Here is an 18179-nt window from a genome sequence, read left to right on the forward strand (position 1 = left end):
CTTCATCTGTAAACTAAGTAGAAAACTGCACATACGTCACAATTATCTCAAGTCTGATCACACATTTCTTTGCTACCATGTCTCTGAAGTCTATGATTTATAGATACTATGTCAGAGAGAATTTAATACATTTTCTCTCTCAGATGCAATGAAAATGAGATGATTTGGCTTAGCATGGTATATTGCCATAATTGTTTGCATTTATGTAATCTTTACAGATGCGTCTTACACTGTTCCATCTGAGAAAAAGTAACAGCCCTCAAATTTAGGGTACAAATATAGTCCAACCACACAGCACCACATTCATCATCTTTAACACAGTGATGGGAAAAAAATAGAGCTGTTGCCCAAATGAATGAATCAGTTGATAATGGCCAGTTAACCAACTATATCCTGACAAATTCACCCCCTTGTGACTATGTTTTAAGTGACAAGGAGACTGTTCAGTGAAACCAAATGGAAACAGACTTGATTAGAAGAGGACAGGGATGCTCAACCTCTGGCCTGTGAGCCAAATGCAGTTCACAGAGCCACACATATCTGGCCCGCAGGGCTATCCATGGATCGGGAGATTTGGCAGCCAGGAAGTGATGGCAATAAATAAGGCCACCCTCCCCACACTGCTAAATTCCCAAATCCCCAAGCCCTGCACAGTATGCTGGGGCCAGGTCAGGCCTCTCCCACCAGGCTGGATGGAGACAGGCCATGCCCCCTTCCCCGCACTGGTCTGGGCCATGCCCTGTTCCCCTGTGGGGCCAGGTCAAGCCCCCATTCCCCCCCTGTAGGGCTAGGTCAAGTCATCATCCCCCGCTGGGGTCAAGCGATGCCCCCATGGGGCTGGGCCATGCCCCTTCCCCCTTCCTCCCAGGGGGCCAGTTTGGAGCCGAGATGCCCCCTGCCCCACTCCATGGGGCCCTACCATGACTGGCCTGTGCCAGATCAGGACCAGCAGCTGGATCCAGCCCCTGCCAGCCAAAAGGTTGAGTACCACTAGTATAGGACTGAAATCAGCACCTTCACAAAAAGGAAAAGATTATAATAAAGTCCAAGACAAATTTCTTACAAGCTCTCTCCCTACTTTCCATGAGGGGTCACAGAACATAGGGGTCACGGGTTAGTTAATTTTGAAGCCCCAACTAAGTGCCTGACGACACGCTGATACCACTAACTTACCATGCCAGGCAGCTCTCTGCATGCTACCTCTCACACCAGAAGAAGTGTGGCTGCCTTCGGTGCAGTGCTGCAGGCAGGCAGTTTAGCTCTGCCTGCCCCCAGTTCATATAGAAAAAGCTGCTGTTGGGGAAAAAGGCTGGAAGGTTCAAAACATTTCTTTGTTTTGGGACCTCTCTGAAAACCATCCAAGACAGTTCTCTTTAGTGATCCTTAGAAGGTGTTGATCACAAATTCTGACCTTCTGAGAGAGATTTACCAGATCTCATCAGAATAGATGGTGCCCACCAGCCCGTAAATTAACTCCTTTCCTTGTGTAACCTATTTAAGCTTTGCTGGCATGAAACTCGTTAAAAATTCAATAGTATTTTGGTTCTTTTGAGCCGTCCTCAGAAGCTTCTGGGAAGTTTGGTCAGAGTCTTAGCATAAATAAATATACAGTTGCAATATGGCATTATGTAAAATATATAAAGTTACACATTTCGCTAAATTTCATCAACGTGCTTACAACTAAAATAGTTCTTTCTAGTAAGTGTGGCCAATATGGCATGTGTAAGAACAAAGGCTGTGAAAGGACAATCCAGTCATCATCTCAACATACCACACCCTGTTTTGAAATGACTTCTCCATGAACAATCAAGTTTTGCAAGAAAGAGAAAGTTTCTAACAAGTTTCTAGTGGCTACTTCTCTGAAGGACAAAATGGCAACTTGCGCAGTAAATGTCCTGAGGGATTGGTAAAGAGACCTGGAAACTTATATAGCATACCTTTCATTTTGCATATGTTGATATTACCTGAAACCTTTACCATCTGGAAGATATTCAGCAGTCCTTGTAGAATAAATTGGGGGTCTTGGTGTAGTTCATAATGGACAGGTGTCTAAACCACAAAGCTCTCTATCACAACCTGTAATCAGAACCCTTGTTGGCAGCCTCCATAGATGTGCTAAGGACCAGCGGAAATTTAGTAAATGTCTAGTAATAAGGAAAGGGCTGGTAACCAGTATGAGGGGCAGAGGAGGGATGTGTACACATACTGCCTGGATAATTTGTTTCTTAACAATTCTTCTCCTCACAGTTTTGAGGACTGGTTGCATGCTATTCTTGGGTGCATCCCTTTGTGGAACTGCCATTAGGCTGATACAATTTGTTCTGTGGTTAATTTTCAGACTTTTCTACATGTTGGCAAATACGGGATCCAAAGAAATTTCTCTTCCAGCCACTAAATCTGTTCCTTCTCTCTAACAATTTTAAAGATCAAGAAAATAAGAGTGCAGCTGTGTCGTTCTCAAAATCTCTGAACTGTCTTCTGACAAGTTCCTCAATCAGAAACTTCTTCCTTTCTAAATGCTACAAGGCAGCCGGATAGCTACAGTCTTGCTGAAAGGTATGTCACAAGTCATCATAAATCAGGCCAAGTCTTAAGATGATAAGCTTGTTAAGAACACATATTTCTTCAAGTTTTGGGGCAGGTGCTGTAATTTAATAGGACTTTAATAAACTAGATACTAATCCTGAAGCAACAGATGGCGTTACAAAATAGCACTGTAAACATGCTAGCTAATTCTTCTTAGCGAACTTCCTCCAGAGGTAGCAGCGAGGCAGGAAATGGTGAAATGTCCTAGTGATTGGGCTGCCCTGCTGAAAAAGGGCCATGCAGCTGACTGCAGAGTCCCCTGAAGATTCCCTAACGTGCACTCTCCTGGTGCCACAGACCTAAACCTGCTCATTTGCAGGGCATGGGGGTGAATGACCAGTCATCTCTGCCTGGTGCAGCTTGCACTGCTATCTTTGTGGTCTTCCCCACCTTCTGGGTCTGCGCTGAACACAGAGATTAGGTCTGTGAGAAGTTATTTCTGAAGTAATATCAATGACACTACAAATGCAAACCAAGATGTGATGAAACAGGCAATAAAGGAGGGATTTCTTCAAAGAAATCTAGTTTAGTGAAAGTACTTACGGCAGGTTTAAACACTGATGGTTCAAATTCAAGTTTGCTGGTTTACCAGTAAGTTAGTGGTGCTGATTACATGTCACTCGAAGTGGATGTCTCTAAGTCACCATAGGTATTATAGGTAGGATTTACAAATGATTATTTACTAGGTTCTGTGAATTACTTCATAGGCAGATTAACAGTTTATCAGTGTGGGCTAAAATAGCTGATTATTTATTTATAGTTTAACATGGAGCCCCTTCTAATCATCTGATCAATCAACACAAAACAATCACTTACAGGAAGATCAGAAGCACCAATCTTAATTTCTAGGAAGGAAGATGAAATCCTTCTTGCTGTAGGAGTTTTTAGAATTTTATGGGTGTCACTGTTTTTTAAACATAGGGAAGAAAAGATTTTGGGTCAGACTGGTTGGGGATGCCTATGCACAGTCCTCAATGAATCTGACCTGCACTGAATTTAGGGTTTTTTTAATCTTTCACTGAGTTTGGATTTTTGGATGCAACTTTTATACAACATGCCAACGCATCAGGTTCTGACGTTCTTAACATCCTGGAGCAGGTCAGCGTCGTAAGACACCAAGCCAAACCTTCCTCTGCTGTAATGTACTTGCCATCTTAATGCATACAACGTTTTAGTAGTGTTTATTCATAAAAGGGACATTTACTTACATCTCTCCTAGGGAAGGTACCCAGCAGCTTGTACTCCTCCCAAGGGTATCCCTTGGAAGCTACAAAATCAAAGACAACCTGCAGCTTACTGCTGGCCAGGAAACGGCGCTCAAAGAATTCTCCGCTGGGCGTTCGTATACGAAGTTTACTGACCGACTCAGTGCTCTCGTCCTTTGGTTCTGGAGGCAAGGACTGCTCTAGAGAGAGCCTGATGGCCTAGGGAAAGAAAAAGGACTATTGAGCTTCAATTTTAAATAGTCAGTGAGAAGAACAGCAGGTCAGGGCTTTTTCCATTTTTTATTCTAGAACTCCAAGAGGTGTCATAGTACTCTAGAGCACTAGCGGCGCTTTATGTCTCAGTGACAAAACCACTTTATTCATTCCTTAATAACAGCCCACCAGACAACTAATTAAAATAAATCCCTCCTTTATAACACATATTATTAAATCTATAGTTTACTGCATGACAGGGATAGGTAACTTGATTGGCAGAAGGCTTAGAAAATGTTGATTGAGGGAATAATTGTCAAGTGGCCAATTTCTTTCTTAAGGGGTATAAATTAAAGCCATTAAAAGTATTTACAAAGATAAATGCACTTACTATTAAACTGCACTCCTCCTAGGCAAAATAACTGACCACTTAGAAAATGGAAACCCCTCTTCCACAGCAATTCAGAAGGAAAAAAGAAAACTACAAAACCAAAATGCTATGATGGGGCCATTTCTTCATTCTAATACATGGAAGACACCCAGGTATATACAGCAAAAAAGGCAAGTAAGCGGGAACAGGCACATTCACAAGATGATTAGCAGAGAAATGGGCAATGCAACAAGGAGGGGGGAAATGGGAAGAGAAAGAAAGAGAGAGAAAGAGAGAGGACCAGAGGAGAAACAAAGGAGGAAAGGAAGGATGCTATCCAGACAGAGACATTTTAATGGATAGGCACACAGTTTTGATATAACAACTATAGGAAGCCAACCCATAATGGTTAAGCCAAGGGGCAGAGAGAGAAGTCTATGTAACCAAAAAATATAAACATGTATTTTAAAATGTAGGTATTTCAATTGTCATCTTAATTTTCAAGAGTGCTAAATACTCTCAGCACCTGCTGACATCAGCAGGGTTCTAGGCAACTCATAGCTGAGAAAACCAGGTCAAATTTATTTATCAGCTTAACCAAGGATTTAGGGATCTAACTTTAGGCACCTACTGGTGAAAACTAACAGTTACAGTGGAGATGGTATGGGGAAAACAAAGGCACAAAGACGGACATTACGTTCCCACTGATTTTCATGGAGAGTTAGACACTCTTTGCCATTTACGTCTTGAAAATCATCCCAAAATCATTTAACGGGAGCAACTGATGGGACAATCATATGAGAGATGGAACCGGGCAGAGAAAGTTACAAGAGCATTTAAACAATCTGCTACTTATGCACAAACATCTGAGCAAATTACATCTCAGTATAAATTATTATATGTAGAGCTCTGTTCAGGCTTTGCAATCCCAGGCGCTGTCTTTATGAATTCAAAAGCTTTCTAACATCCTAATGGTTCGAGTTCATTTTTGTCTGTCTACTATAGGATTATATCTTAAATAGGTTTTATTTTCATCGTCTCTCTCTCCTTTCTCAACCACCTGCTTACTATCTTTCTGTTTTGACATTTCCCCACACAGTAAAACAACAGATGCTACATTATTTACTGAACCCGATCAATTATATTACAGAAAAAATAAACAACAGTAGCTCATTAGAGCTCTTTTCTTTGTGCAAAGAATACCTAGCTCCCCAAAGTAACTAGTCTCCAAGGCTTCAACATAAAATGACAATTTACAATGGATATTCCACACCAGTGAACCAGCTTAGAAAACAATTATGAGATGGATCATGTTAACAACTCTTAGATCTCTATAAGCAATGTGAATTTTGATGTTAAAAAGGATGTTCAAGATGTGAATAGATCAATAGCCAGATTTCAAATATGTGGATTGAACATAAAACCCCTTCTGTAAGCAAACACTGTTGCAGAACAATAGACTAGAAGTAATCTTTATACTTGAACATAGGGAGCGTTAGTAAATAGCATTGTTAAAATTCCCTTTGTTTTGCTAAGCAAATAGATCTTTTTATTTTTGTTACTGCAGTTTGTATTAAAACAAGGAAGCCAGTTATAGTTAGAAATGTGGACCGGTTTTGCAGCTTTTCAGTAAGAAAACAGTTTCCAAAGGCTATTGTATTAGAAAAGGCACAATAGTAGGTACAATACAGCGGAAGAGAATTACTGTTTCTATGCATGCAGGATTACTTGATGAAAGACAGAAGGAAGATGCACATTAATCACATAAATTAGAAGATAAGCAATCCAATTGCTGAAGTCTTATTGCTGCCACAATCCTGATTCATACGAGTTTGTTAGTAACTTCATTGAATTGCAAGCTATTAATTATTCACAACAGAATTCTTACACCCCTATTTTCTGCAATGCTCCTCTGCTTTCCCCTCTAATCACCTCTTAACTGGATTCCTGACCTGTGAAAGCAACAGGAGTTAAGAGCAGATCAAATGCTGCAGCACGGTGCAGAGAAAGGAGTGCATCTCTTCCAAGACACTAAATACTATAGTTCAGACTGAATAAACTATTCATGATGCAACACTGTTTAAAAGGTTCTGGAAGCTCTTACATGCTCAGGTTCTTGGATGCAATTACCTTGGTCAGAAAGATGTATGCAAGGTGAATTGTTTACACAATTTGCTTATCAAGTTTATCTTAGAGAATAAAATATTACGTTGGTAGCTAACTTTTTGGCAGCTGTATAATGCAATTTTTCATACATCAGAAAAGTACACAAGACTGAAATGTCAAATATACATTTAAGTCACTTGAGGGGGAAAAATGAAAGGATATGATTTACACAGGAATTTACCAGTTCCACAGACTTTAATCAAGAGGAAAATTAAATGAAAATATAATGCCAGATTTCAAATCTCTTTATAAGAGAGTCAGATCAAGAAAATTATATTAATGATCAGAAAAAGACAGGTAAGTAAGAGCTGTTATATAAATGTATAGCATTATTAAACCCACTCCAAAAATATATGTACAGTGAATTAGGGGTGTGGAAAGCAGGCCTTATTCAATTCGGATTCAGATTCGGACCAAATCAGGGACAGTGATTTGATTCGTTGATTCGGATCACTGTCCCTGATTCGATTCGGCTGAATACAAATCTAAAGATTCGATGCTGATTCAGAGAATCAGCGATTCAGACATAGACACAGCTTTAAATGTCTTTTCTACATATCTCGAGGTACCAGTGCGGCTCAAACGCTGCGATGCTGGGACAGATGGAGGCATCCCACAGAAGTGTTGGGGGGGAGGCCATACATGCTTGGTGGTGAATCCAGAAGTGGACCAGAAGTACTTCCAGTCCACTTCCAGGTCCGCCAGGGACCACGCTGGGGACCCCCTCTGTGCTCCTGTGGGACACTCCATGAGTCCCACTATCTAAGTGTTCACAAGCCGCCTGCTACCTAGAGGTATGTAGAAAAAACATTTAAAGCTGTGTCTATGTCTGAATCACCAAATCTTTATGAATCGATTCAGAGAAATTAAATGCTCTGGTGCTCCGATTCGATTCAGATTCAGAGATTTGGCTACCAAATCGGGCCAAATCTCCGCCAAACTGAATCAGGGACTGAAGCTTCGCACAGTCCTATTGCAAATATGCCCTTGTTTATTATTAGCAAACAAGGTGTTAATGATGGGTGAAATCTTAAGCCCACCAAAGCCAAAAGCAAAACTCCCAATGACTTAAACAAGGCTAGGGATGTACTCCATCACTTGGTATGGTCACAGCACTTTTAATTTGAAAATATTACTTGAGATTCTCAAAGCCCTTCTCAAACATTATCTAGGTTTGAAAATGGCTCTGTGAAGAAGGTAATGGATAACAAATGGACCACTTCACAAGCCACTGACATACAGTTGTTCAAGGTAGCTGTTTAATGCATAGAGCAATGCTTATTTCTCCAGCATTCCTTATGGGCTGGTAGCCTGATGCACAGATTTCTGGGGGTTGGATATGGGGGAAGAAAGTTAATGTGCTGTTTTTCCTCTTATCACCAAGTTGGACTTTACTTGGAAATGAAGGCGGAAGACAGAAGTGGCCCTGTGCATAATCTTCACACTTGTTGCATAAGGCTGCCTTAGCAAGAAGGAATGTGTGGCGGAACTTCATGCTAAACCAGGAGTGGGCAATTATTTTGGGCAGAGGGCCGCTAACTGAGTTTTGGCAAGCCATCAAGGACTGCATGACAGGCGGCCCAGGGCAGATAAATATTAATTTTCTAAATTTTTTAGGGGCCCCGTGGGCCAGTTAGAATGGGCTGGCGAGCCGCATCCGGCCCCCGGGCCGCATTCTGCCCACCCCTGTGCTAAACAGTCTGGGAGGAGGGACTGCTTGTGAAACAGCCTACAATCTGCACAGGCCATTTCCTTCGGAGAATGCCAAACAGGACACTTATAGGATAGCTGTATTGCAACAATCAAACTCCTGAGGGACTGAGTGGCTGAAACTGGGGATCCTCTGGGAAACATCAGTATGGTGGTAGCATATTCTTAGCACCTTAATTTCTGCCCCACACTTCCAGAGGTGTCTCCAGACAAGCCCCTTGAGAGCTCAATGGCAACCTGCAGCTGCCCCCAAATCTGAGTCCAGCTCTTTCGGTCTGCCAAAAGCTTAACGATTGAAAAGTTTGGGAACAAAGTGTCCCTAGCTAATTTCCACAAGATGTGGTTTAGATTTCCGCTCCAGGGTTCACCTGCATGATGGCTCGGTTCTGACAAGGTAGCAATCTGCTCCCATGAGATACTGCATCTTGGTGAGGGACCTGTTTTGTACCATGCTCAGGTGTACATCAGTGTCTCTTACAGGGATGGTTTGCCCAGCACAGCGGCTGACTGGGTTTTCAAGGGATTAGCTACCGACTCACTAAGGGCTTCCCTGGCACAGATTTGTAAATACATTTGTGGTTGTGATTTAAAACCCTTATGTGTATGTTATTAGTAATTTATTTTTACTACAACAATACTAAAGAATTAAGGCCACCCTTCTTGTTCATCTCTTATCCTTCTTTTCTGCACTTTAATTTCATTAATTTTGCATGCATCAACAGGCAAGGGACTTAATTCAGGACAGTTTTTGCCCCACTGTAACAGGGTTTTCGACTTCTAGCTGTTAACCTGGAGTCTGAGTGGAAACACTTTCCCATTTAATGTCTCAAGCCCAAAATCTAATGAGTCTGTTTAGACTCACTAATCCTTTAAAATAGGATTCTTTAGCATTGTATCTGACCATTTAAAAATTGCATTATACATTCAAAGAAAATTGAGACTTGATCAACAGATCAATTTTTGGGCTTCTAAATTAAAAAGAAAACACCACTTGGAAGACAAACCAGTTATGCAACTTGTTTGCTCATGATTTTTCCTACTCTCCATTATGCTTGACCAGAAAAAGAATTAAATAAATCCAAAAACTGAAAACCATCTGTGATGCTATGTTCAAAAAACAGAATCTCCAGAGACAAGGTTTCAGGATTTGGCTATAGGATTCTGTAATTTAGGGATCTATAAATATTAAAATCAATCTCAGCTTTCCACTTAAAGTATGTATTTTTCCATACAAAGCAATAAAAACATAGGTGAAATAAAAGTGAAGTTTTTAAAGTGTCTGGTCAGTAGGGCTGAGAGATTTGTCATGATGATTTTTCTCTAAGAATTGCTGATTAAACATTTTTTGCCTTGCAGTTGCCCACAGTTAGCCTTTGAGACGCATAAATACAACCACTAGACAGCCCTTGGTTTTAGAGAGTAGTTGAACTGTATGAAGGTGGGTTCTTGATAATAAATGTATGAAATAATGCCATTTGGTCTACAACTGATAAAGCCAAGACCATCATAAGAGTCCTCCTAGGTGTATACACTGAACTGGCCCCTGCCAAACAGCTGGTGTAGTATCTTGGTCTAATTCAATAGTTGTGGTAGAGCTGATAAAGCTAAATTAGAGGCTTAGAAACTCTTGAATTCTCATCTGAGATCTAATGCTCACACCCTCTGTGGTATTACTTAACCCATCAGCCACAATACTCCCCAGGTAACAAATGTGAATATTAATACTTACCTCTAGGAGGGTTGTGATGATTAACTGGCACAACTATACAAGTGCTAATATTGACCAGCACACCACAAACTCCACTTTATTAAACAAATGGCCTCACAATCACTTTGCGACAGAGGAAAACACTGTATCCATTTTACAAATGCAGGAACCAAGGCAAGATGCTTTTACCAGTCCAAAGTAATCGGAAGAGCAATAGATTGTACAAGAAAGACTGGTTTGTAGAAAAGACACAGAGTTGACCAATGGAATAAAATGATTGAATCATTCTAAATTTTCTAAAAACTATAAGAAATTGGAGAGTGTCCTGTGCATTTAATGCTCACACAAAAAATGCAGTCAACTTGGAACAAAGGTTGCAAATTGCTTATCCCACCCCCAGCTCAAATCCCCAAAGTTGCCCCAGCGGGCTGACTGTCCCACCTCGCGCTCTTCTTCTTGTTCTTTTCGAATCTGTTCCAAACGAAACTGTTCTGCTATTTCTCTCTCTTGAGCTTCCCTCTATAAAAAGAAAGAAACAATAATCGCAATTATATTCAAGTTATAGCTAACCCTGTTTGGTGACTTACTGTATTCTCTCACATACAACAATCCCCTCAAATAACACCTGCACCTTGTTTTTAAAAGGCTGAATGTAAAATAAAAAGATTTTTCTAGAGTCCTCCAGGAAACATAGCGTATCCAGGAAATGTGGCATCTCAGGACTTCCTGGTGCCAGCAGTCTCACCCAGACTGTCTCCTGAGATGCCACACTTCTTGGACACAGACAGACTTACTCTACTCTGTGTCACATGAGATCAGGCCCCTCGAGTGAGTAGTGGCAGCACGGTGGTTAATGAAGACATTGCTTTCCCTCCCACAGACCACCAGCTCCCTGACACATCCCCCCAGCGTGGCTCTGTCCATGGGAATTTGGCAGTGGTCCCCCCCCGGAGCCCCATGGACCAAGTGAAAGTGCCAGACCCAGCTCATGAGCCAGATATGATTGAGACTGGCTGCGTCTACATGAGGGGTGCACTGCACAGGTGTTACTGAGCAGTCATTTAGTACTTGCTTGTGCATAAGCAGGAAAAAGCTGGGAGCAGAAAAAAGCCTGACAGGGGTTGCTGCACTCTGCCAGGCAGACCCCAGCCATAGTCCTAGGTGGGGGTCAGGGGCTTAAAGCCCCCTCTCACCCTCTGCCTTATTCTTTCTGCCTAGCCCAGGATCTGGCCACCCTACTTCCCCACTCCAGTGGTGAGCGGGGGAAAAGCCTGGCAGGGGCTGCTCCACCCCCAGCAGGCAGACCCGGCTGCAGTCTGGAGCCAGGTTTGCCAACCCCACCTCCACCCCTTCTCAGCCAGCTGGAGCAGTGATAGTGCTCCTGCTCGGGAGCAGAGGAGTGGGGCCAACCCTGCTCTATGGAGCAGACAGCGTAGCCCAGCCCAGGGCTGGGAAGCATGCTGGGGTGCTGGGGGACTGAGAGCTAACTTGAACAAGGGAGGGGTCTGGGACAGAAGTTCCATAAACCGGTTTGACTTAAATCAGTTACGTCTGATATTACATCTAACCAGGTTTATCTTAAACCAGTTTCAGCCATTTTGAAAGCGGTTTATGTGCACTGAACTTCTGTTATGTTACAAGTTTACACCAGTTTCTGATCACTTAAACCAGTTTGTGTATAACTTCTGTCCCTAGCCCACGTGGCTTTCTGTGCAGTCCTACAAAGGAAGAGGTATATTCCATTGTGCAGGACTGTACTCCAGTGACATGCAGAGCTGAAGCTGTGTGGTCCTCTGGATCAGGGTGAATTCAATCCATTTTGAGGAAATACATGTCCAGTCGCTCATGAAATTACTCAGTGCATTTTTGGGATTTCTTCACTAAGCACACACCTTGGCTCTATCAGCTTCAAGTGAAATGCGGTAAGCTTCATCCTGTTCTCTCTTCACATTCTCTCTGGCTTCACGTTCATCCTAAAAGAGGAAAATTAATTAGTGAGCCAACATAATTATTTTACATTCACTGGCACTCTTTATACTATACATCTTATTAATATTTGGTTGCATTACTCAATCCAGCTCTGCTTGCAGTACTGGCCTAAACATGTGTAAATGGCACAGATAAGGTAGTATTTAAACCGCTTTAGTATAAAGATAGGTACATTATAGGTTTGGGAAAAGTTATCCTCAGAAAAAATAATTTATTCCAGAGCACGAGTTTTCTATTCAGTATCCACTTAAGTTCACGACATTAGCTAGTAATACCATTTTAGGCTACAGAGAAAGGCCTATTCCCAATTCCTTACTCAGGCAAAAGTCCCATAACTTTCAACTGGATCTAACCCAGGTGCTTTACTATTAAATATATGTTGATATAATGCAAATGCCTGACTCCTCATTGGGCTGGGCACAAACATATAAACATAGCAAAGAGATAACTGCTCCCCTTCAGGGCTTTCAATCCAAAGGGAAAGGATGGATACATGACAAACAAGCAATGAACCTGATGGAAACTCATATTTTCATTAATGATCCCGGCACAGCAAATATAGACATTTACTGATAACGCTGGGACACACTGTCAGTTCAGAGGAAGATTGAAAGAACCAGAGAACCTAAGAGACTGGAATAATGCAAGGGATGCAATTTAATAGTATAAAAGCATAAAATCATGAATTTGTCGAGTAATAAACTGGAAGCTTATCATCTTGAAATGACAGAGGATGAGAAAGACCTTCGTGCATTCGTTGATTACAGAATTCTTATGGGCCAACAGTACGATGCAGCCGTAGAAAAGACAAAAGTGATCCTGCATGCATCAGATGAGCTGTTTCCTTTAGAGATAGGGAAATATTCATTCCATTGCACAAGGCCTCATCCAGAAGTCATAAGACCTCACCCAGAATACTGCATATAGTTCTTATCATCCATGTTCAAGGAAGATAAATTAAAGTCAGAACAGCTGCAGGCCAGAGCTAGTAGGACAATGAGGGAAATGAAGAAACCACCTTACAAGAGAAAGCTAAAAGAGTTCAGCTTGTTTAGTCCAACAAAATGAGGGTTCAGATGGGAGAGGATTACTCTCCTTAAACACATCAGCAAGTAAACGTCAGAGAGGGAGGAGACCTATTTAAGCTAAAGAACAGTACCGGACAAAAGACCAGAGTCTTGAGGGCAGCTCAGAACATTTCCTTCCCGTTGCTCACCATCACCATGCTTACAAGTCTCCTCCTTCTGCCCGTCTCAGAAACTTCTTGTTTCTACACATTCTCTCCTACTTGTTCCTGCATGTAGAACAGCAAGAGCAGGGGCAGGGGGAAACACCTATCTTTGTACTCCACACCCTGCGCCTCCTCCGCTGCCTGCATCCTAAGTGCTGCAGTTGGAGGCTGTGACTTGCATGTTTATACAGCTCTGTGCTCTGCTTCTTTGGGGCCAGCCCCATCAAAGCCAGCACTTTCTGCTTTGTGATTCCTTCCTCTATAGTCTACCACTGTAGCTAGACAGGTTCCCACAACCCAGGAGTGGCAGTCATTGAGACATATATATCACACTATATATCTGCAACACTGCTGGTAACATTATCCTGTAATGACCAGTCACTCCAGATGCCATCACAAATGCCTCTAACAGAGCATCTCAACTAAAAACATGGTCCTCTATTTTTAAGAGAAATAAAAATAAAGTATGTAATTATGTTTTGATTTTTGCGTTTCAATATATTATATTACCTACTAGTTACTGTACGTAAGGGAATGATTTTGCAAATTGATCATTTTTCCTCCCTAGACTTTTCACAGGAACAGCTGGCAAGTACTCAGTTTGAAGTGAGTTTATTGGAGAGGTATGAATTAACTGTAATTATTATGTCATGTAAACATGCCAAGATGTACCTCAAACAAAAATCGAATGTATTAGCAGTTAAAGGAACTCTAAATTAGCATACATCAACAAGAAGAGGAGACAAATTGCTGGAAAAGGTAAGCAACTCCCATCTTGAGAATAACACAATCATTTTCCAGTGAACTACTTAGTCTTACAAAAATAGGACCAAAGTCTATTCATCCTTCTCCATTTTTACATTCCATTAATAAAAGATGATAAAACCCTCAGCTACCCATGGGTTGAACTAGGAATTAAGAAAGTACTATTTGCATCATGGAAAATAACACTTTTGTGACTCTGGATAACCTAATTCCTCTCCTGCCCTTCCTCATACTAAGAGGCTTTATATATATGCAGATATTCAGTTTCTGGGGTTTGGAGTAGGTGGTATAAAATAATAAAATAGCTATGATGCTTTCCAGTATTTGACGGAAAAAAGGCTTTTCAAACACTACAGAAGGTATCCCAACTCTTCCTATGGAACCGGTTATAATGGATAACAGAAACCTCCTTCTGCCATGGCAGGGCTTCCATGTGTTATGTCTCAAATTGACCACAATATTGCAAGTAACAGACCTACTCCTAGAGTATACCAAAAAAAGGACACATCACAGACAGCCTGGAGAAGGAGAGACATTTTGAAAAATCCTAAGTTATTTCCAGAAGGAACTTTATTCATTTTTCAATTTTTGCAATTTAGCACATCAAACTCTTAACTCATTTATAGAAGTCAAACAAAATGCTACTACTGTGTTTGGAAAAACCAAAAGGTCATGTACAAATTCCTGGTTTTTCTCCCAGAAGAATAAGCAGCATAACTTAATACTGTGATTCCATTAGTTTACAGAATCAAAGTAAAAACAAAATTAACTAAGAAAGTTTTCACATTTGTTTAAGACTGAACATTAAAATTCTCACCAAAATGCCATACTACAAACCAGACGTGTGGTAAGGTACAGGGAAGTGATTTTATTGGCATATCAAACTGGTAGAAAGGGGAAAAAATGAAAGAACGTGGTCTGATGTTTCTTAGAGACAGAATCCATTTACATACAGCAAGGGTTTAAGCACTATTAAATAATTCTTTCAAAAGTAAAAAAAAGGCCTATTGGTTTAAATTACATATTCTGGGTCAGAAAGAAGAAACTCCAAAAATACTGGCAATATAGGTTCTTTTACAAGTATTCTGAGATAAATTTCAGGGATTTTTCTAACAGTTTATTCCCTTTTATTTTTGGCAGCAACATCCTCATAGAGGATGGATTATGAATAGGATGTCAGGAATGTGAAGAATTATTATGCACGACTGGCTGGTCTGGATAGAAATATGTGAAATCCCATAGTTCAGCCTTCATCTAGAGATAAACAATTACACAGCAAAGCCTGGATATTGCTGCTCATACTAAAATGTTCCTTAGAGTCAAACTGATAACTAGAGTAGATAGCATTAGCATGTGGACATTTTTAGCTAACAAGAGTGAGTCTCACATTCTCCTAAAGAAGCAGGACTGGAAGGGACCTCAATACACATACAAAATATTTCTACGTATGCATTTGTGCTATGTTACAGTTGCTTACTACTACTGTGCAAATCCAAACATGATACTAGGTGTTCTCACAAGGCTATTCACTTTTCCAAGTTTGCAGTTACACCCTGGATAAATTTTTGTGTTGTTCTTTTCACTTTTAATGTAGTTTGCTATTTTAGTCTAGATTTCCTCCAGAGAAGTCACACAAAGCAGCAACAATGACTCACTGCTCCCAGAACACAAAAAAGAGACACAAATTTAAATAGAAGTAGAAGGAAACCACTTTCCAAAGAAAGTCTTATTGTGTAGAAGTGAACAGGCAAAGAAAAGAAGAAAGGTTATTAGTTATATCACTAAGCCACTAAATAAACGCTATTCTTACATAATTATTTTTCATCTAATAAAGAAAAAGTAATTTAGTTGACATGTGTTTTGTGAAACCCCAAAGCAGTTGGAACACTTCATGAACATGATTTCATTTCACAATACTTCTGTGAGAGTGGAAAATGTCATCTCTATTTTACAGGGAACTCAGGCACAGATGAACCACACTGTACTCAAGGCCACACAATAGGTGTATGAGATCACTAGAAATTAAACTCCCAGGTCAAATGACACAAACAGCAATACAGCAAGTTATAAAAAACACCATTTTAATTTTTAGAAAATCTCCATTGCTTCTTAAAGAGAAGTCATGTGGACACTTGTAGGTGCCAAATTTAGATTTTAACTAAATGTTTTATAAAAATGAATATGAATAAAATATTCCGTTTTGTATTGTATATATATTTTCAAGTATCTTCCCGTTACTACTGGGAAATAACTCCCTCCTAGTGCAAGAGAAACAGAATGTGAATGAACTATTAACTATGCATAAGTCCAAAAGGGAGCACTCAGTTTTCAAGTCTGATTCTTTACAGATTCAACTGCCCATATCCAAAGTTGTGCTAACTTGCCCATAGGCAGACACATGCATTTGTCTCATTTTCTCTGAAAGACAGGCCATGTGGGAAGATAGATGAGAGCCGTCATATCAGATACCCATGTTCTAGTCTCAGAAGAGACCTTCTGCAACTTTTCAGTTGCTTTGTCAAATGGGCAGGAGGAATTAAAATTACTCACTACATTGGGTAGGTGTCAAGGCCTTGGTCAATAACAAGGTTATTAACTGCACAACCATATTACTACCAATTAGTAGAAAAGCTGAACTAAGAACACATGGGCTTCTGTCTCCTGTGGTGGGTATTTCACTGGGAGGTTTCTCTCCCTCACTCTCTCAGCAAGAGTGGACTGAGAAATATGGGACTCTTGCCAGGTCTGAACAATGCATTTGTTTTTATAACTGAGCACAGAGTAACAACCAGGTCTTTTTTTCAGACTGAAAATTACAAGAAAAATGGCACCCATTTTTAAAAACTTAAAATTTTAAGCTGAAATTTCTGAAAATCAAGGTATGGCTAACCCTGATTTTGTTCTATTTTGAAAACTAGAATTTAAAATTAATTTGCTAAAATGTTACTTTATATATACAATATTAAAAAAAAAAACCACTTGTGAAAAGACCACGTTCCAGACAATTTCATTAACACAACTCCTTCTGAGATCAGTGAAAAGGGGGCAGAATTTGCCTATAAATATGTCTGTTTCACTGAGCAGTTTGCTTTTTTGTACATTTGAGAATGAGATTTCTTGCGAGTAAATCTGAAAATCATAAACCAATATGTCCATGTAATATCTTTATACTTGCTTCAGATCAGTTTTAATTCAATCAAATCATTGTTGTATTTATAATTACTGGTGTAGTAGGAAGTTCCACGTACAACAGAAAGTGTACTTTTAACATGTTTTGTTCCAGCATTTTAAGGAGCGTTTTAATAATCAAACATTACTCCATTTTGCACTGTAATTAATTAAATACAGTTTTTCAAGATATGCTCGCTAAGAGCTTCACAGGTCACTGGAAAGCAAGTGACAATTCACTTCCCTGACAGCAGACTAACGATATTGTTCACATAAAGCTGTTGGCAAAACTAGAACGCTGGCAATTTGTCTAACAAAAAATGTGCAAATAAGTTCTTAAAATGTGATCTAACTTCATGCCAGAGATCATTACTGTTACAATTAGTATCATATACACACATGCTGTATAAGCTCACATAAGTGAAACACGGGCTATTCATATATTTTTGAGTCGGCATGGCATCTGTCATGGCAAAAGCTAAAAAAAGCAAGCCATTTCTTTAGACATATTAATGACAATTGTATTAAGCAAGCAACAAAACAGCCCTGTACCTATACAAAAGTAGATTGGGAAATTACTGCACTCTTCACAAAGCTAACCATTAGAGTATGAAGTATAGATCCTGGAATTTCCCACTCTTCAGCTGTCACTCAGAAATGTTATATTATCCAATGCCAACAAGTCATTATACTATTAACCTGGTGTCAGACTGACGATATAACAAAATATTTAATTGTCAGCTTGAGTGCAAGAAGGAGAAATATTTTTAAAATATAAAGATGATAGTGAAACTGAAGCTTTTGATTCAATTCTAGCCAGGGCTGGGGTAAGTGTGGGGCCCAGCTTTTGGTCCCACACTTCAAGAAGGATGTGGGCAGTTTGGAAAAAGCCCAATGCAGAACAAACATGATTACAGGCCTGCAAAAGAGGACTCACGACGAAAGGCTGAAAGAACTATGGGTATTAGCTTGGAGAAGAGAAGACCAAAGGGGTATTTGATAACAGCTTTAAATACCTAAAGGGCAATTACAGAGAGGACAAAGGTGGATTTTCTTTGTGGCCTCTGG

The 18179-nt window shown here is 40.3% G+C and overlaps 1 protein-coding gene across 1 annotated transcript in view; it reads right to left on the bottom strand.

Moving 5' to 3' along the window:
* The window catches only part of FAF1 (Fas associated factor 1), a 301437-nt gene that overhangs the window by 20676 nt on the left and 262582 nt on the right, over nt 1-18179 (bottom strand). The window contains exons 16-18 of the mRNA XM_090047052.1: nt 11851-11931; nt 10400-10477; nt 3795-4010 (exon numbers count right to left, since the gene is read on the bottom strand). Coding sequence (XP_089903178.1) covers nt 3795-4010; nt 10400-10477; nt 11851-11931 — 375 coding nt within the window. The remainder of the gene's footprint in view (nt 1-3794; nt 4011-10399; nt 10478-11850; nt 11932-18179) is intronic.

Source organism: Crocodylus siamensis, chromosome 5 (assembly GCF_052110815.1).
Source record: "Crocodylus siamensis isolate JL-2025a chromosome 5, ASM5211081v1, whole genome shotgun sequence".
NCBI classification, from domain to species: Eukaryota; Metazoa; Chordata; order Crocodylia; family Crocodylidae; genus Crocodylus; species Crocodylus siamensis.